This window comes from Bactrocera latifrons, unplaced genomic scaffold, assembly GCF_001853355.1.
Source record: "Bactrocera latifrons isolate USDA-ARS-PBARC rearing strain unplaced genomic scaffold, ASM185335v1 scaffold_250, whole genome shotgun sequence".
NCBI classification, from domain to species: domain Eukaryota; kingdom Metazoa; phylum Arthropoda; class Insecta; order Diptera; family Tephritidae; genus Bactrocera; species Bactrocera latifrons.
In genome coordinates this window covers 264,602-286,946 of record NW_017536075.1, presented here as the reverse complement: position 1 = coordinate 286,946, position 22,345 = coordinate 264,602, and the positions used below count along the sequence as shown (strand labels likewise).

At 34.7% G+C, this 22,345-nt stretch overlaps 1 protein-coding gene across 2 annotated transcripts in view; it reads left to right on the top strand.

Annotated features, from left to right (window-relative positions):
- Positions 1–22,345, top strand: part of LOC108969395 (matrix metalloproteinase-2) — a 333,919-nt gene that overhangs the window by 53,997 nt on the left and 257,577 nt on the right. For both annotated transcript variants that reach the window (XM_018934082.1, XM_018934081.1), the window contains 2 exons: positions 5,259–5,360; positions 5,452–5,645. In XM_018934082.1, the coding sequence (XP_018789627.1) occupies positions 5,259–5,360; positions 5,452–5,645 (296 nt within the window). The remainder of the gene's footprint in view (positions 1–5,258; positions 5,361–5,451; positions 5,646–22,345) is intronic.

Below are 22,345 nucleotides of genomic sequence, written 5' to 3'. Positions count from 1 at the left end.
TCAACAATTAAATGAACATTCAAAATGGCCGAGCTTGTCGGTAGACGTGAGAGACATGAGTACCAACATAACAAAAGATTCGAAAATTCAAAATTCGCGATAATTTTTGAACACACCTCGTACATCGTCACTATGTAATGTCAAATAACATTGCAAAATGATTCGCGGTATAATTTAACGTTAAATTTACTTTCTCATTAAACTGTTTTGCGAGCGTATAAAAACAAAAAATAATCAAATTTAAATCAAGTATTAACAAATACCGTATGCGTTACAGAACATTATTTATTGCTCATATGCATTGCAATTGACGTTTTCGAATTCAGTCAATTACAGAAATTTGGTGTAAAAAGGGTTTTCCGGAGACCATTCCGAATTGGTCGGAGAACGTTCCAATAGCTCCTGATTTATATGTGTTATAACTAACATCGCTCTCTTTTATGTAGGTTATTTAGATTAAATTTTAATCCCGCGAACTCAAATTTTCAAGACAGCAAGAACATTTGTGCATATCGTTTAAACAGCTCTTGTCAATTTTTATATTATCACATTACCTGAATTGCATTATTTGCCGTTATCTACAATTTATGTTTCTTTTGCGTTGACCCAAACTACTTTACCTAGTAAATACGAAATGTTAAATGCCAAATTTTCTGTGGAAATATACGCTTTTTACACTTAACTAGTTAAAGCCAAAAATGTAGGTATCTACTTCATTACCTAGTAACTGAACTCCATCGTAGCTTATTGGGCCACCAGCTTAACCTAACCTAACCTAATTCATTACGGAGCAAAATTAATAATTTTATATAACAAAATTAACATTTTAACATTAAAATTAAAAGTGTTACATATGTCAATGTGGCGATCTCAAATTTTCCAATTTTAATCTTACAGATGTATGCACACATACATAATATGTATATTGAAAATATGACAAATTAATTAAATTCAGCCTTTAATATATCTTTGTGGCAAAAATGACAAAAATAAGTTTAATACTTTTTGTAGCTACCATATACCTAATGTATTATATAAGAATTTCTAACTTCCTGATGGCTTATATTGAATTGAAAAGAACTTTGAATTTTGGTTATAACTGATAGCAAAAGCATACTGTTCCATACAAGATGAACCCATCAAGGCAGTACATCAAAAAGCCAATTAGAGAAGAACAAGATAGGCGTTTTTTTACGTTGGGAAAATAGCAAAAAAAAAACCCAACGACTTTTATTTGTTCAATCTCTGATGAATACTAAAATACATTTTATACTTTTATAATGACCATACCACGGGCATTGTTATTACGATGATGCCATATCACATCAATACTGCAAAATCGTAACACATATAATTTCGTATATATATATTCATATATCGTGACGAAAAAGTAAATTAAAATTGTAAATAAAACGTGAAATATTTAATTATTCATTAATATAATATATATTTTGCTGCCTTCAAAGTAATCCCCACCGAATGTAATACACTAATGCCAAACATTTTTTCAGTCCCCGAAAGTAATTTGTGGTATGACACTCAACTCCTTCAGCAAATTTTGTTTTATTTTTTCATTCGACTGAAAACGATGATTCTTGATTCCGATGATTCTTGACTTGTTTGCATGTAAAACTCATAAGTTCATGCCTCATGGGCTGTTATTATTCCCTCCATGAATGTGGGATCTGAGTTCGCACGATCAAGCATATCCAAAAACTCCTGTTTATGGTACTCTTTTCGAAAAAACTTTATCTCTATTGGGACGAGTCGAGGAAAAACGCGTTTCATACCCAAAATATCCACCAAAATGATAGGAGCGGACTCGCGACATACATATAGTACATATGTCGATCTCTCTTGTCATCTCTTTAACCCGTGCCTGTCGATTTCAAGCATCATATCCTACACTTTTTCAATATTATCATCAGTTAAGAGAGTAACGATTTCTCCATCGTCTTGAAGGCTTTTTACCACTGGTCAGAAATACAATATCTGAGACAAATCTTTTTTTTATATTTCTATCCATAGTAAAAATCGCAACGCACTACTGAGATGTACCGACTTATAGCCCTAACAGACGACAGCGCTAATAATGATTAGCGAGCTTAATTTAGCTGAATTTGCCAAATTTGAGTAGGCAACACTGCTCAAAAATGGCAGATTTTTGCTATTGACAGATGTCGTTGGAAGTCTGCTGCCTCCTTTGCGTGTACAGCATCAGAATCAGCAGTTTTATATTGCTATTTAAATTATGTGCAAGTACATATTGCATATTAACAAAAACAAATTTGAATATTTCTAGATGGCAGAAAATAAACAACGCACAGTTTGCTATCCATTTTCCCAATATTCTTAACTTTTTTCACACTTTTTCCTCATTAAAATCAATTATTGCTTTTCATTTCACTCTATTATCTTTTGACGTAGTTAATAATAAACGAGTTTTTTTTATTAAATTTATAATAATTTTCCAAAACTACCAAAATTTCTATTAATAATTTATCTTAGTAATTTTTATTTCACTTTTTTTTTTAATATATAAACAAATTTCACTATCAGCTGTCTAAATGCACAAGTCTGCCGTCTGTCACCATAAAATTTCAATGCGCATTAGCGTTGCTTAAGACGCATTAATTTTGCCTGTCTGTCAGGGCTACTAAGCAGCTCATATTTGGCATGGTAATTAAAGACAGTTTACCCACATAGCAAGATAAATTCTTTTGAAATATCATTTCCGGGGACCCAAAATAATGATTTCGAGTGACATTTACCGATGATATTGATCAATAAGTGTAATATTTTAGTGAAATTTGGTCGATAAAAGAAGTCAATTAAGTCAGGCAAAAAAAAAAATATATATATATGTGTGGTATATAAATATTTTTGAATTCATAGGATTTAAACGTTTAAACGTATGTACATATATACGCTCATGCTTACAATCATAGATATGTATGTATGTCTTGTATATGCATATAAAAACGTAAACAAACATCTGAATAGATGTGCGTTGCATGTTGGAAAAGAACTGAACATTGACACTTTACGTGACCTGGAAATTAAGTTCCTAATACGCTGGGCTTATGTCTTGACGACTTGCAGTCAACGACGCTATTGGCACGTCTTTACAAAATTACAGTTTCAAACGCCTGAGAAAACAATGACAAAAATAATAAAAATATTTACGTATGTAAAAAGGAAACTGTGGTTAAATCAAGTGATTGATTGTAAGTGAAAGCAAACAAAATGCATGAAAATGCTGACGAAGAAAAAGCAGCATAGTGTAGATATTTTATACATGTATTTATATGTGTACATATGTATGTGAACGTCAAAATATATAGGTTAAAATTGCATACAATATGTATAGCAGAAATAAAGAGTATTTTTACGTTAAGTATTCATGATATGATTTCGTTGTAGTATTTTTGTGGGAATAATTAATGCGAATAAAAATTTAGTAAATTAGTATAACAAGTTAAGCTAATATTATTAGCTTGTGTAATTGCAAATACATCTTTTGTGTGTAATTCCATCTCATAAATTCGTTTAGCCTTGTTTCTTAGTGCTCTTGGCTGCACGTTCTCCATAGTTGTCGAAAGATATTATTTAGACTTTGATTTATATCACGACTTCAGCTTCCACTAATTGACGAATAATTTGAATTAATTTTTTTTTTATGAAAATCACTTTGAATCGTTGCTTTTTTTATAATTTCACAATGTTCATGATCATCACTGACCACATCAACAATTTCTATTGCGATTTTTAGTAACAAATGCACGTACATCTGCTATCATGACGTTTCATCATCAGATTCGATTCCAGTTATTGAAAAGCGTTAAAGTATTATAAAATATCTGCTAAAATTATGAAAAATTATTTGCTTATGTTTATTTATTGGATGTATAAAGTTAAATAAAATGTTGAAATTATGGGATAGTATACACTGAAATAAACATTCTCTCAAATTTTGAAATTTGAATTTTCTTGTGGAAAGAGAACAAAATAGGGAATCCTCCAACTTCAATCTTTAAACGCTGTTTTCTCAGAATGGTGTTTCTCAAAACGGTTTCCACTCTCAAAGGAAGAGTTTTGAAGATATCTAGTCAAATTTGAAGAGAACACTTTAACGCCATTCTCTATCTCGCTATGGAAGGTATTTTTTTATCTTCCTATTTTTTCTGCGAAAAACTGTGAAAAAAGGGCCAACTTCGATACTTTTTGTTGAAACCGCCGCTTTCTTGTCATATTAAAAATAAAAAAACTTCCAAAGCGCGATAGCGACTTTCATATAGATTAAAATATTTTTGAAATATTTGTTTTAGATCAAAATTGCGGCTGCAATCGTGGACATCGTGCAGGACCTTTTTATTACGTGTCACCCAATAAAATAAACATAAAAATTATTTTGTATTCGTCATGAATGTATTTATTTATAACTGAAAAAACCGGACCGATAAGTTAATTTCAACATAACAAAAAAATCGCGAAAATCAGTGATTTTTCGGAGGGTCACGCTGAGACGATCCCTTAATTTAAACAAAAATTTATTTATGTCGTAAAATGTGCTAATACGTAATTAAGAAGAAACGATACCGATTCTATGGAATTACTTTTCAAATATGTTTATTTAATATTAAGTAATTTATGTAGCAGTGTGAATATGCCTTTATCCTTATTTTTATCGTTGCATCTTTTTTTTATTAAATTGACTCTTACAAGGTTTTTGGAACAAGTAAAGTTAGCTCCTATAAAAATAAATAATTTTATTTCATTTTAACGCAATGGGTTATTCTTAAAAACATTTTGTTTTTTGTTTGTAATGTTTTTAATAAGCTTTGATGAAAACATTACTGAATACTTTAAAATTACAGATCATATAATCGAACATAAAAAGCATTCTCAACCAATTTCGAACTATTCGTATCATTATGTTTTTTAAATTTTAGAAGATGTGACAATTCAAAACAAAGTATACTAGAATTATAAAAAAATTCAACACTAGTTCATAACGACGTAGTCTTAAATATTTAAAATAATTATGTTTTAAACTAAAAGGGTAGATAAGAATGAATTTGTTAACACTACCGAAGTAATCGGCGCCGCTGTGTCATATTTTCGTTGCTCTACTTAGCATAATATTAGGCATTAATTTCGTACAAATAATATAAATATTTGTGCATCACCTATACTTGGCACACTAAACAAAGGACTAATGCATTTGCATTCATTTCTCTTATCTTCTTCATTTGCAGTACAATTACCTAATGGAGTTTGATTATCTACCTAAGTCGGACATCGAGACGGGAGCGCTGAGGACCGAAGAGCAGCTAAAGGATGCCATACGGAAACTACAGGTATGCATGCAGCTCTGCTTAGCCACAACTACCGCACATAAAATAAGTATTGTTCTCAATATGTATTTAAATATTGATTGTAATATTATAGCGCTTTGGCAACATTCCGGCCACCGGTGAGATAGATGAAGCCACACAAAAACTGATACACCGGCCTCGATGCGGTGTGGGCGACAGCACTCGAACAGCCAATTTTTCGCCAGATAATCTACAATATGGACATCATCGTATGAAGCGCTACGTACTGCAGGGACCCAAGTGGGATAAGACGGATTTAACATGGAGGTGAGTGCGATTCATTTTATTTTATGCCAGCGAATGTTGTCCAGAGCTGAAGTACATCTATACAAACATAATCTTGAGTCCTTTATGAAAATGTCCGCCTAAAAGTATACTGCAAATATATTAAGTAAGCGTGTCTAGCGAGTTGAGTGTTTAATGGAATACGACAGGGTGAACGCGCAATTAAAATTTGCAGCAAATTCCAATTAATGCCCTCCTGTTTCAATTTCTCGCCATTTAACGTCTACAGCGCTTCTGAAGGGTACTTAATAATTTTCTTTCCATTATAAAATTGATTTACACTTAATAATGTTGTTTCTGCTTTTTTAGTTGAAAGCTTGTTTATACGTGCATTCGTATCCTCCTTCTAAGCCTGCATATTCTTACATATTATTYCTCCATTATTTTATAACGTTTTTGTATAGTTATTTATTTTATTTTTTTTTTTTGCTTAATTTTGCAGTAACTGCTTTATTAATTGTATTTCCGTTTTCTTCAGTGGCAAGCATCTTCAACTTTGGTGCTCTGGTCACGCATTTTGCTTCCCTATGAGCTGGCGCCACAGAAACATACAGAATGTCCGGCCACTGCAGCCTTTATTCATCTTTCAATTAATTCAAATATCAAACTGAGCGTGTCATGTTAAGCTTTGTTTTTATTACACAAATTTCTGAATATCTCAAAATTTATTTGCAAGACGGTTGCCCGTGGAGAGACATTAGCAGTGTGTCGTCTGGTTTTGCTTGCAACGCTTTGTGCATAATTTGTGCGGGGTTGCAAATACTTAAGCAACAACAAGTGTGTTTTTATGCAAAATTTCAGTGGAACGCCTTCCCTTAAGTAACTCAAGCAAAGAGAAGTTTCTAGTTGCCTCGATTACTGTTTCTTGTAGCATTCCCAAATCGTTCTGAACTTTGCTTCAGTTCTTATTATTTTATAATAATTTTTTGTTAAGAATTTCAAACTTTGTTGTATGTAAGAAAACACTTGCCAATGTCTGTACGTTCTTATTCAAAATTTATATTCAGTGGAAATATTTTAAAGAAGTTTTAGTGGTGTACTAATATAAGAGTGACAATGGATACGCTACGTTGTTACAACGGAACTTTTTATTAATTTAGCAGTCAGATTTTATAATTCTTTCATATATTGATGTCACTTGAAACTGTAAGTATGTAAGTAGTTTTCTTCCACTGCTAATAATCGTCAAAAGGAGGTATTGTCACACTTAAATGGCATGTTTATAAAATCTTGCTGGTCTTACCAAGAGTTTCAAATTCTTAGACTGTCAAAGGAACTATTCAGCGTGACTCGAATATATTCAAGACGTGCACTCATCACAGATGTTAAATTCTTTAGCAGTTAGTGCCAAATTCGTCATAGTATGCGATGCAAGTGTTAATTCGTTTGCTGGAATGTTGATTTTTATTTTAAAGTGTTTGAGAAATTCGCAGTTTAAATAACAAAAGACGGAAGTTTAACGAATTCATTGTTGTTACGTTAATACAAACGAATTAATTATTCATTTCGAGAACATCAATAAAAAAGTAGCTGGAAGAAAATTATTTGTTCCAAAAGTATAATATATAACTTTGCAATAATAAAACAAATTAGCGTGAATTTTTTTCAACATATTTTTTCCATATATTCCTTATTTATAATGGATTTTTTATGGATTGGGGTTATTTATATGGATTGGGGTTAAAATTACCTGTCAAAATCTTCAGAATCTCTAAGCACCTATCAGAGTCATAAAACTTCATACACATATAGTATTGTTTGGCAGCCAAGTATTATTAAATATATTAAAACTATTAACCATATACGGTGATAAAATTATATTTGTTACTGCATACCACAATGAATAAAAAAGGTAACCTTAAAATGCGTTCTGGTAGAGAACTCTATTTCTCAATACTCAATTTGTTTAGACTTTAGCTTAGCTAAGCATTCTCTCCGGCTTTGTAAAATTAAAATTAATTAACGTGATATTCTTTTATATATACTGGAGGTAGATTAATGCCTCATGATGTAGATATGACTATGAATATCATGCATATATGTACATATATAGTGAAAACTCTCCTCGACAGCTCTTATCGCCGGACAGGTCTCTTTAGTGGACAAATTTCTTGGTCCCAAAATTTTCGCCTTGTTTCATGAAGGAATCATGCTCCCTTAAGCGGATGCTCCCTTGGACGGACGCGAAGACCTTTTTTATTACGCACTATCTCCCATGAGCGGACAACTCTCTCTCCAACTTCACCATTTGTCTTGCTTTATCCAGTTTTTAAACTATTGGTCGACAAACGCATGACAACCATAATTTAGAGTTTGTGTGGGGGAGTTTGTCTCTTCCCTCTCCCAAATTGTTATACAGTTTTCTCATAGCTATGTACAAATTTTTAAACAAGCAAAGAAGCAAAGAAGAAATCGTATTCCCATACTTCATCAAACATTTTGCTTTTCACTGTCGTGGCTAGCAACATGCGTCAGACAAGTAATGTTCGTTACACTCTGATTACATAGAGAGTGACACACTTCAAGCGACATCTGTCAAATATTCAAATAAACACGTTCTTATGGACACAGTTATGTAGTTGTGCAGCAGTTTCAATAACTGTGTAGCAACTATCCGTCCAGTTCTATGTGTTCAGCACTCTGAAACCGATCAAAAAAAATTAGTGTCATGAATTCAGATATTATTGGTTTGATATTCGAAACAGAATTTGTATCGGTTTTGGGTCGACGGAAACCAATTTTAGCGGTTTTGCTATCAGAAACAAAGCAACAAGATAGTTGCCCACAGATTTTAAATATAAATTAAGAAATCAAGTTATTTTATTATTTCGAATTGATTTATCTTTATTTCTATAGGCGAAAACATAAGTATAAAACAAGAAATGTCTTAATTATTAAGTTTTAGGAAAAAACTGGATATTTAAAGATATTAGATTAACAAAACGTAATAAACGTAATTTATGTAACACCCGAATGCGTCTTTATTCGTTCGATAAATGTTATCTCTTAAAATTTTCCTTTAATTCGGAACTTATTAAAAACTTTAATAGGATTGCTCCCAAATGTATTCATTTGCAAGTTTTGTCACATTAGTAAACAGCTGGTTCGAATATTGGTTTTGCGTATGTTCGAAAAGACGAAAATCCAATCAGATTCTGTGACACTATTGAAAATCAGAATTGGTTTGCAATTTTGACAAGCTAAGCAATTTTGTCTTGGATTCCACAACACCGCTGTATAATTAAATAATTAAGCAAGGAATTATCACTATGCTTATATTTCTAACTTTATGGCGAAATGATTGTGTCCTTGCATTAATAAATGACTCTGAAGTTATAGTCACTTGGCAATTCCCACCAACTAAATCCTCCACCAATTTGACCCATCCGGAAAACTCCGTATTTGGTTTTGCCCGGGTATGTATCGTACCTTTTCCAAGGTGCCTGCTTAGAACTTTCACAGCCATTCTAACTGTAAACACGCATTGAGTACTATTATTGGTGTGGCGAACCAATAATTCTGAATATCTTTTATAGAGTGAAAATATTTACTATGCTAAATAGAAGACCTCGTTCTTTACTTAAACATCTCGGGAAGACCATTAAAATATTGTTCTCGACGATTCCTAATCCTAATAATTATTAAGGGAACCATTACCACGCACGCAAAACGCCATGTCCTGAAGGCATTAATTGTGTGTCACCTTGCATCTTTCTGATTTTTACAAAAATTTTCTTTTACTTATTAATTAATCTCTTTTAATTGTATCGGATCTTCAGAAGACCCATTTTTCCACACTTTTCAAAAAAATTCGGAAAGTATAGAGAAAATTTTTGAAAAAAATAAGCTTTAATATATATTTGGTAGTTGTTTCAGCAGATCGGTTGTAGTATAGAATGATAATTAATGTGCAAAGTGGACTGGATGTTAAATCGACCACCAGCCGAAAACGATATGACAAATATTTCCACTTCACTATTTCTGTGTCTTGTGAGCTCCAATGTTCCAAATCATCATTCATGTCATCAATTTACATTCGTTTGAATAAGAAATTCATGCAGTTTGGCATATTCTCATTTGATAAACATTTTCGCAAAAATTCATTCGATTTGGCTTCAAATACTGGGATTTATGTTCGTCTGATGGCTATTTGTATTCCTTCATTCCATACAGCGGGGCAAATGAGAATCGAGAACCCAAATACAAAAACTGCGGCTTAGGTCAAATGGTCGTCTGAAGTTTTTGAACCAACTTGACGATTCACGTGAGCATTGTGTTGCGTTTGACAACTTCTTCACTTTTCATAAATTGATGAGTCCCCTCCCCTCTTTGGGATATTGTGCTACCGGCACTATTCGTGATAATCGTACGAATAAAGCGAAACTTACTGACATCTAATCATCTAAGAAGAAAGAACGCCTTTAGTTAGATTACACATTTGATCCGAACAATAATGTGCTGATAGCCCGATGGAACGACAATTCTGTTGTAACCATTGCATCGAATCATGAGGCAATTGAACCACTGCATCGTGTGAAGCGATGTCTAAGCGGCAAGTAATATTATGTTGATATGCCACACATCGTAAGAGCATACAATAATCGAATGGGTGGTGTTGATCTCTTCGATAATGTCATTAACAATTATTTGCGTCCAATACCACGACACTGATAACAACTGAATTTGATGCTGCAAAGTGAACGCTTGGAAAATTCATTGTGCTATCGTCAAATATTAAAAGGAATAGTCACGCACCACCGAGAGATGTATTGCACAAAAAATAGAACCAATGGATCAATTACATTTCCGTATTTACGTTGCAGAATGTTTGCTTCGAATGGCAATACCGTCGATGTCGTCTTCGGAGTCGTTGACTAAACAGTCAACAGTTGTTCGAAAATCCGAAAACGCCGCTCAGAAAAGTGTTCGTAAAGACAAAGTTGGACATGGTATTAACAAATTAGAGAAGCCTCGTCGTTGTCAAAATTGTCACAAACATTCCCCATATAGATGCACAACATGCGATGTAGCACATGTTTTGTGCTTTAATCAATTCCATGAAATATAAAGGTAAGATATTGAACGTTGAAGAAAAGTTTTTCAAAACTTACTTATGACATGTATCTATCTTTTATTGTAAATAAAATATAATGTATAATTGAAAAATTGAACAAAATAAACGTTTTGAATGATAAACTCTAATAAAACACTGTTTCACTTTTGTAAGTATCGCTTTCGGCTGATGGTCGATTTTTCGACGACATTCCCTTGGCTAAACGGCATAACATAAAAATCTCAAAAATTTTAAAGCATTGAAATTTTTCATACTAAACAGTATATAAAGTTTGAATGAAATCAAAGCAGTGGATTTAAGTGCGGCCCGAAAGGGTTAACTGGGCTTCACAATATGGTACATTATTGAATGTGTTAAAATCAATTGCATTGCATGGTATAAAATGATTTTATAGAAGTCGGTATCAAAATTGAACGATAGGAATGGCACTGCACACAATTAGGGAAAACGAAATACCTCAGGACCGATTTAAATTCCAAATTCGGTAGATCAAATTATAATGATAGTTTCATCTTACGGTGTAAAAATGAGCGAAATAATCCTAAAAACAGGCCTACTTCCTATAGAATATAATTCTAAAATCCATCTTATTCTTCCTATTTCCTGAATAGTTCCTTTAACTTTCAGTTGATTTTATATCATTTATTATCTCATTCATATCATTTATTACCTCAAATAAATTAAGAGAGCTAGCTTTTCCAAAAACAGTGTATATTTGTGCACAAATTGGATCAAATCGGGCAAAAACTTTCTAGTCCCCATATACATATCTAAGATCAGGATTTTCAAACATAAAGTTGACTTTACTCCATATAGGTACATACATATATTGGTGATGATATGAAAGGTACCTTAATGATACATCTTAACAGAGCAACTTTTTCGGTTAGTAATACAGTTGAACTTATTGAATCAGCATAATTCACAAAAAGGCTTCGAGTTAGAGACATTATACAAGTTTTCATTAAAACATAAAATTTTTCAAAAATCTGTAAAATATTGATTTATTTACAGTTTTATTTATTTACTTCGCACAAAGCTTTTTGCTTATACAAGTATAAATGTAATACATATTTTCATTAATTTTTGGCAGTGAAAAGATTAATATTCGTATTTTAATAGTATTTTAAAATTGGAAAGGAATCCATTACAACAATTTTGGATGGTGGTGGAATAATTTCTTCTTCGAAATCCTCATCGTTTCCCATTACGCTGGAAGTCATATTCGTAAGGTCTGAAATATTCTGTCCACAATATCATCTGTTAATCTGCTGAGCAAATCGCATTGTTAAGGCTTAAAGCGGAATTTTCTCGATAAATACGACTTCAAAACTCACGTGCCAATTAAAAGTTCGATTTATCGAAGGAAATTTGTATGAAATTCGACTGCTATTTCCAATTCGCGAGTTGGGGTTATGGAGAGTTATGGAAATAAATTTTTCACGAATTTGACTTCTAAATGCTATTGCCAAGTGAAGAATTAAAGTTATGGAGCATTTCAAGCTATAAATATTCGAGTTATGGAAGTTCAACTGTATATATTAATGCCCAAAATATATAAAAACGCATAAATTTACCCCTATCTCTCATATACCTAATATAAGATTTTCAAACATCCTGTTGGCTTTTTAAAGTTTGTATGGGTCAGTATGTAAGGTATTTTAGCAATTTTAACTGAAGGTGCAATTTTAAAAATATTAAAGTTTAGTACCAAAAATATATGAAATTGGCCAAAGAGCTGTCATACTGTAAAATATTCTTACACATCTTATATAGTTTTCTAAAACAATAATATGGTTTGCCGCTGAATATGAATGGAATTGGTCTAGACATTGGCCCAGTCCCCATATACTTTATCGTATAAAGTTTGGCACATAATGTATTAAATTTAGCCTCTTCGATTGAGTTTATTTCAGACATTTTACACTTGAAAACTTTAATATTATTTTATTTTATTAAAATATACATTTAATTGTAATTCATTCACAATTTCGTCCAATAATAAATGCTAAATTCTTTCGCATCAATTTTTATACTCTTGCTACCAGTTGTTATAGAGTATTATAGTTTTGTTCACCCAACGGTTGTACGTATCTTCTAAACCTAATCGAGATAAAATAGATAAATTTGAGCAAAAACTTTCTTTACACCCCATAATGTATGATTAGTTTTTTAGTAAGTGACATGGTAGTAGCATATCGATATTACCTCAACTTCCATATATTACATATGGTATATGAATATATAAAATTGCTTGGATTTCGATGCTGAGGTTGACATTTTACACTAAAAGGTATTTCCCTGGCTTTGCTTCTTGTAAGTTCGAAGAGTATGATATATACCGTTGCATCCGAATTTAGTTCTTCCTTACTAGTTTTTCATGTACCTTTGCATTTCAAAGAGTTTTTCTTATTAATATAAAGTTTTTACAGGGTGTTAAAGTGTTTTTCCGGCTTTGTTTCTTGTAAATTGCAGAGTATGAAATGTTCGGTTACAACCCAACTTATCCCTTCCTTGATTTTTATGTTTTTCGAATGTGAGAAAATATATTTTTCACGGGAAAGTGAAAAAACAAAAAACTCGGTAGGAGGATAAATAAAAAGATGCCGATTAATCTGTTGGACCCTATTGAAATACAATTACGACAATAATATTGATCCAATTTCTCTGGGTTAATTTTTTGTGATAAACACAAGTAAAGCGCCCTAATGGCATCTTATTTGTTTCCTTAACCGTCCTGTGAATTATTTCCTCAATTATTTACGACGCAACTTCGAAATGAATTCGCAGCAATTAACCTACTTTCTATATTGTAACGGTACTAAGGAAAAGAAACGTCTCGAGGTGAATTCCTTCGATGCAGAAAAACATATTAACCTCATACATGTACTCAAATAGGTGTATATGTATGTGTGAAAGAGACTGTTCTGCAAAAGGATGCATTACATTATGCTTCCAAGTACCCCGTTACACAGCACTTAGTATGCAACAAAGTGCTTTGTCCCTCTGATTGTAGTAGTTTGGCTTTGCGCATTTTCCGTTGCTGCTTCTTTCTGTTTTATTTTTTTGCAAGTTAGTACTCATTTTGCATAGGAATGAACGATGCGAAGGACATCCCACTCCACATACTTTCTCCTTTGTCAGGCGATAAATACATTTACATGCAAGTGTGGATGCGTGCCGTTGTCCTCGGATGTCCTTTTGTCAGTGCATTTTATTGTAATCGTGTTACCGGATGTGTTTATAAAGTAATTGTATTGCTTTTTGATATTATTTGCCATTTGTTGCAAATGCAATTACTGCTACCGCTGCAGCAGGCTTTTATTGACCAGCGTTGTTATTGTAATTAAAAAACAATACCCAGTGGTGATGGCCATACCTTGCCTATTTGAGTGTGTTGCCTGCAGTTCCATAAGCGCAACTAGTACACAATATTGCATTAAAATTATTCGTAAAGTGGCGATGGATTTTGTGCTGCTTACTGCGCAACATTTGCATTTCATTTACAAAGTTACAACACACGCGTCACTCAGTTCTATATCCAAAACACATGCACCACGCAGTCAGTGAAGAAATTTAGTAATACCAACATATAAGCATATAAATAGCAAAAGCGTGATATAAACATACACCGTACTGTCTACATATTTATATGCAAACTCACACATACTTGGATGCTAAGTCCTTGCCTCTAATAACATTATTTAGTCCCTGCAATTACGCGAGTTGCAATAGATATTGATTGGGGAATGAAACAGGCAAGCGAGGTGCGAAAAAATGCCTTGCAACATCAATATTAAATGAAACAGCGACTTAAGGGATAAAAAAAAAACAGCAGAGAAAAGAGCTGCCACAGTTTTCTTTTCTAACATACGCATATACATATAAGAGAACCAACAGAGCCAGAAAGTGTGCGAAGGACACAAAACTCAATCCTTATTCATAGTAATTTAGCTACAAATCAGTATTCAGATGGTGCAGTATCGTGGTGTAAAAACCAAAACTTGACATCCCATAATTCCGACCTCTTTTCTCGAATAGCTTCGGAATGCAATACTTCTATATAATATAAGAAAACTGTCAACATAACCTTGATTTTTGACCTGCTTTGACGTGGTTTTTTTGGTTTCGGCTTACCTTTGGCACGGAATTCAGCCGATTTATCACCTGTACTATCGTTTACTAAACTCTAATGATTATTCTCATTTGACATTTGGTACAGATGTCGCTGATAGTCATACCAAACTAGAAATATTTTGACGAAGAGATCATACTTTTATTACAATTTTCAACTTCAAATCAACCCAACTTTACTTTGGTGTGATGTGCATCAGAAAAGGCCTTCGTGATCTGTCAAATTAATTTTAGCTCCCTAATGTTAAATAAATCAACATTTTACTTACAATTAAAAAAGGAATATTTTTTTTTTAATTAGATGAAGGAACCTTACCACAAACTCTCCGTTTCCTAGTTGTCGGTGTTATCCAGAATGCATGTCTCTCTCATGCCAACTTCCCTGCATTTCCTGCATGTATCGTCATCACTTTAATGTGATGCCAGTAGGTTGTGACCTGTAAATATACCAACAGCCGTCCCTTGGTCCTTTCGAGAGCGTGTGAGTTTTCCCAAAGGGATCTCTTGCCGATTTTGCATGTACTTAAGGCGTGTCTGCTCTTTGAAAATTTCGCTGATGCGAAGCTAGGTTTTGATAAGTTTTAATTACAGAAATTGCGATGCACTTATTTTAATTCGTTTGGTCAAATATAATTCAAAACGACTAGTGTTGAGTTTTAAAGTAATAGCTTTACCATGTTGCATCTATAGTATATATAATTTACATTTTAATCAATCCATCGTGAGTTAATGACATTTTTAATTTTTAAAATGGCTGTGTATGTGAAACCTTGCAACAGAGCAATTTTCTTCTTCTTTACTGGCGTAGAAACCGCTTACGCGATTATAGCCGAGTTAACAACAGCGCGTCAGTCGCATCTTCTTTTCGTTACGCGGTGCCAATTGGAAATGTCAAGCAAAGCCAGGTCCTCTTCACCTGGTCTTTCCAACGAAGTGGATGTCTTCCTCTTTCTCTGCGCAACAGCAGCTGCTGTCTCTTGATTCGTTGAACTATGTCAACGGCGTTGTATGACTCATACAGCTCACCGTTCCATCGAATGCGATATTTGCCGTGGCCAGCGCAGAACCTTTCTCTCGAAAACTCCTAAAGACGACTCATCAGATGTATAGCAGGACGGGAGTTATGAGTGATTTATAGAGTTTGGTTTCTGTTCGTCGAGAGGGGACTTTGCTTCTCAATTGCCTACTCAGTCCGAAGTAGCACCTGTTGGCAAGAGTTATCCTGCGTTGGATTTTCAGGCTGACAATTTTGGTGGTGTTTACACTGATTCCCAGATAGACGGAATTATGTACGACTTCAAAGTTATGTCTGCCAACAGTGACGTGTGAAGCAAGTCGGGAGTGCGACGACTGTTTGCTTAATGACATTAGATATTTAGTCTTGCCCTCGTTCACTGCCAGACCCATTTGTTTTATTTCCTTGTCCAGTCTGAAGAAAGCAGAACTAACTGCGCGGGTGTTGAGGCCGATGATATCCATATCAATGCAGATTTCCCGCAATGGAGTAAAGTAGGCTTCTAGAGAAACCTGTGAAAATTACTTGTCGCAGTTTTAGCCGAGAAAACAGGAAAGTTTTACACTGATGGAAAAGGTCGTATTTAGTTAATTCAAAGTCGTATATAAAAAAGTATAAAAAAATAAGTTGAAGTTTCATGACAAATACGAACTCTCGAATCCCTATATTTTCATTACAAATTTAATTTTTACTGAATTATACAATGATGGTAACACTAATTTGAATACCCTATTTCCAAATCACATTAATACCTCAATGTATAACAGAACTTTAGTGTTCCGCCCAAGATCAGAATTTGTTTTTAAAAGCCCGTATTGTAATATTTTCTCTCCAAGTGAATACCAGGGAAAGTTCAATATTCGATAAGGTTCACTTAAATTTATTTGCCAGTTGATATTGTTTGAATGAATTGCAGCAATGACTTTGGCGTTTTAATTACAAAAGGGGTTCACTAGCATTTTAGGGGCCAAACCATTAAGCGTTTCTAAATTAAATACATTTACGTACTCGAACCTTGAAATAATATCTCCTCGTAAGAAAATACCAGATTCAGTTGATTTTGCTGTAATCAAAAATATAGATAAATTGCACTCCTTATAAAACGAATTGGCTATATATAAAAAATACGTCAGTAGCCACGTTAATATTGAGTACAAAATAAAAACAGGAAGATATATTGACGAAAGTGTAAGAGAAGTCAATGATATAATAACCAGCGCAGCTGTCTTAGCAACACCAAACAAAAGCTATAATCCGCTTGGTTTCAGCCTCTAATAAAGAAATAGAAATGCTTGTAACTGAAAAAAGGCGAGCAAGACGGGAATGGCAGATAAATCGTTCCCCTTCCACTCAGCTTCAATTAAAATCTGCTGTACGTAAATTCAAAAAAAAAAAGCGCTCACGCTTAAACATGAGGAAGAATTGAACACCGACATATATATAAAGAAGCTGTGTCCAAATTCAAACTAGCAAAATTATCTTTGGAAAGCCCAAAAGTCAATGAAGCCATCCACTACCTCCAATATGCCTATACGAGACATGGGTGGAAATTGGACTCGAAGCGACGCGGAAAAGGCTAATTGTTTTGCAAATCACCCAGAAAAGGTATTTCAACCCAATTTGCCAAAGAACAACTTTAAGCTGTCAATGTTGCCCAACACCGCTAAAGAGTCGCGCGAGTCTCTTAAGACTTCACCTTCTGAAGTTACTGGTATCATCAAAGAACTTAATCTAAAAAAGTCGACGGGACATGATAATATTTTCCCAAAAATGCTAATTGAGTTATTAATTATTTCTGTAGGGGTGCTCTCTGCTCTTCAATGCAATTCTTAGTTTCGGATACTATCCAATTTCATGGAATAAGTCACAGACGCTAACAAGATAAGGAAAGCATTTGAGGACAGGGAGTACTGTTCAGCAATATTTCTAGATGTAGCTCAGGCGTTTGATAAGGTGTGGTACGAAGGTCTTTTATACAAGATTAAAAAAATTGTACTTTTAGAATTGTATAAATCATTGGAGTCTTATTTAAAAAATAGAAACTTTATTAAAAGTGGGAGATTTCATACCTGGTGTACGACAGATAAGGGCTGGTGTACCCCAGGGTAATGTTTTAGTCCCAACACTATAAATCATATATATATATACAGCAGATCTTCCAACAGCTAATAATATATTAACTTCAACTTTAGCGGACGACACAGCCAAAGTGAGCCATAAGAAATGCCATATTTTAGCATCAAGAATATTAGCGAAGCATTTAAGTTAGGTCGAAGAATGGCTAGCGAACTGGCGTATAAATGTGAATGAACAGAAGTGTAAGCATACTACAGTAAAAATAAACAATATTTTAGTACCCCAAGCGAGGATGGAGTCATGTGTAGAAGTTCACGCAAGTGAGGAAAGTTTTCTGATCGCCATTCACTTGGGAGTGACCAGAATCGATTCTTTTACATATGACTCAAGCAGCTCACGACTTCCGGTCCTTGACCAAGTATCCTCTGGGTAGCCTAAGAACATCCGTGAGGGTTGTGCGCTGGGCTTGGGACCCGCCACATAAAAAAAACCACCCCAATGACAACGCCACAACAGCCTCGGATGAGAGACCCCACTTTCGATGACGACCATGGCAACGAAATAAGGACTACGAATTGAGGGCATGCACCTGGAATGTCCGGTCCTTTAATTGAGAAGGTGCCGCTGCCAAGCTGGTTGATGTCCTCGTAAAAATAAAGGCTGACATCACCGCCGTCCAAAAAATGCGATGGACGGGACAAGGACAGAGACGAGTAGGTCCTTGTGGCATTTACTACAGTGGCCATATAAAGGAGCGCAAGTGTGGTATGGGATTCGTGGTGGGAGAGAGACTCCGTCGCCGAGTACTATCATTCACCCCGGTGCATGAATGTCTAGCCACAATCCGCATCAAAGCGAGGTTCTTCAACATATCGCTGATTTGCGCCCACGCAACGACGTAAGAGAAGGATGATGTGACCAAAGATGAGTTTTATGAGTGCTTTTAAAGCACTTATGAGAGCTGCCCCTGCCACGATGTCAAAATCGTGCTTGGCGACTTTAACGCCAGGGTGGGCAAAGAAAGTATTTTTGGCACTACGGTCGGTAAAWTCAGCCTCCACGAGGAAACATCCCCGAATGGGTTGAGGCTGATCGACTTCGCCGGGGCCCGAAATATGGTTATCTGTGCAGCAAAAAACGTACGCCATCAAACACAAGGAAGGTTCGACGTCGAGAAGCTGCAATCACAGCAGACAGCCGAACGATTTTCTACTCGGCTTGCACTTTTGCTCTCTGAGAGCACTCGTCAACAGTGAACGAGGGCAAAACGAAATATCTCCTGTCACCAAACAAACAGCCAATGTATTCTCGACTTGGCTCTCACGACACTGCTGACAGTCATAACTTTGAAGTCCTGCGATATGGTGCAGAGGCTTGGACGATGACAACAACTGATGAATCGAAGTTACGAGTTTTCGAGAAAAAAGTTCTGCGAAAGATATCTGGTCCTTTGTATGTTGGCCACTGCGAATATCGCATTCGATGGAACGATGAGCTGTATCAGATATATGACGACATTGACATAGTTTAGCGAATTAAAAGACAGTGGCTACGCTGGCTAGGTCATGTTGTCCGGATAGATGAAAACACCCCAACTCTGAAAGTATTCGACGCAGTACCCGCCGGGGGAAGCAGAGGAAGAGGAAGACCTCCACTCCATTGGAAGGACCAAGTRGMGAAGGACCTGTCTTCACTTGGAATATCTAATTGGCGCCACGTAGCGAAAAGAAGAAACGACTGGCGCGCGGTTGTTAACTCGGCTATAATCGCGTAAGCGGTGACTACGCCAATCAAGAAGAAGAAGATTCCTAGTAAATCTTACTTTATGTGTTTCATCATACTACTTTTCCGAATGCAATGTCGAAATGTATTTAAAATATCAGTTTTGGAATAAACATCCACTTAACTTTTCTCTAATCGATTATAAACCTAATGTTATATTATATTTTACATAAATTATACTATATTTTTAAAATTCAGTTATCAGGCATAATTTCTAGATGTATGCATCTTCGGATTATCCAACTTGGACCAAAAATAAACACTTGTTGACGGTTGATTTTAGTAAAATTGTATCACACATTTTCTTATTTTGTACACTCTAACATTACACCATGAGTCTCATTATTACTTTATGCACAGCGAAGCTTTTAAAAGCCAATTATGCTGTAACTTTTACTAAGGAAATATAGATAATGGATAAATTTATGATCACAATATAAACCCCACAAAATAATCTCATAAATACACGTTGATGGCTTTTCTCAATTTTACTGCAAAAGTTTGCGCAAACTTTCAATAAAATGACATAATATGAAGCGTATATTTAAGTAAGTATTTATATATTCTAAGTATTCCATAAACAGAAATGAATTAGGTCACTTATAGCAAACCATTGGGTTTGAGAAAAGGTAAATACAAATAAAATGTGCTTTGGATCTACATACATAAGTAGTTATATGAATGAAAAAAAAAAGCTTAGTGACGCCAATCATCACCAGCCGTGTTATGAATCATTCGCACACATAGTTTTCTTCATCCAAGACATATTCAATGGCCTTTATAGCTCCAGTGTGAGGGTGAAGCTGCTAATGTTATATAGTGGCGAGAAGATTAGTGGTAATAAATTAAATCTCAATAAACTTTTCGGCATGATATAAACCTTTTTGACATCATTGGTGTCGATGGCAATGTTTCTAATATAGAAGCATTGTTTATTATATTTACGGAGAAACTATGGATTATTTGCTAGATGTATGTCTGTATAAGTTTGAAGTTTTCGCAAGGCGCGTTTCCATTTTGATTGAATTTCTCAAGATTTTAGGAAAAGTTTATAAAAATAACTTGATACACATAACATGGCTTAACTTCTGCAAGTCATCTGAAATATATGGAGATCTGCAGAGTAGGCAAAGTAGACGAGAACATTATACTCAATTTGTATCACCTGCGAGTTAGTTTTTCAAGTTTGGAAACATAAAAACAGTCACACGGAGAACAGCGGTTCGGTTCGGTTGACGGTAACGAAACGACGCAGTTCGAATTGCTTTTAACTTTAAATGCTTATGTTTATTCATATAGTCGTAATATAAGTAGTTGCTATTACCATAATTAAGATACCATTTTGTTTGGCAAAGGATTCTTAATACACAAATTTGAAGGTAAAAATAAGTACTTAAGTACACAGAAAAGATTTCTATACATAAATTTCAACGTCATCAGGGAATTTATTATTTTATTTATTGTATCTGCTATTTCTTAAAGCCTAACAATAAGATATAAACTCTTAAATCTATATAAAAACTAGACAGGCTCAAGCAAGTGATTGAGCTGTTTTTGGTGATACGTTGCTCCTTAGTATGCAGGCTTATCTCTTCTTTTAAGGCGTGTTTGATCGCATGAAAGTACCAAAGCATTAGCCAAAGGGTTTGGGTGATCTCGGAGTTTAGATATATATTTAATTCTACTGTCTTCTACTTCTTTCTTTACCATCGGGATATCAAGGTTTTATGCATATTTTCGTTACGCATGTACCAACGCAATGGTGAAAACGTGAATATTCTAAGCATTTTTGATTAAAACCTTTGTAATATATCAATATTAGTTATACAGGTCGTACCCCACAGTTGACGGCCATACATCCAAATCGGCTTTATGACCGCATTATATAAAAGCACTTTGTTGTCTAGGCTAAATTTAGTGTTTTTATTTAAAAGCCAATTTAAATTTGTAGCTCTAATCTTTATACATGTTATTTTACTAGAGATTTGTTTCCTCCACGTGAGCCTCCTATCTAGGTGAACACCAAGATATGTTACTTCGTTCGCTTCTTTTTCTTCTTGATTGTCGTAGTCACCGCTTACGCGATTATAGCCGAGTTAACAATAGCGCGCCAGTCGTTTCTTCTTTTCGCTACGTGGTGCCAATTAGATATTCCAAGTGAAGCCAGGTCCTTCTCCACTTGGTCCTTCAAACGGAGTAGAGGTCTTCCTCTTCCTCTGCTTCCCCCGGCGGGTACTGCGTCGAATACTTTCAGAGCTGGAATGTTTTCGTCCATCCGGACAACATGACCTAGCCAGCGTAGCCGCTATCTTTTAATTCGCTGAACTATGTCAATGCCGTCGTATATCTCGTGCAGCTCATCGTTCCATCGAATGCGATATTCGCAGTGGCCAACGCGCAAAGGACCATGAATCTTTCGCAGAACTTTTCTCTCGAAAACTCGCAATGTCGACTGATCCGTTGTTGACATTATCCAAGCCCTGCACCATATAGCAGGACGGGAATTATGAGTGACTTATAGAGTTTGGTTTTTGTTTGTCGAGAGAGTACTTTGCTTCTCAATTGCCTACTCAGTCCGAAGTAGCACCTGTTGGCAAGAGT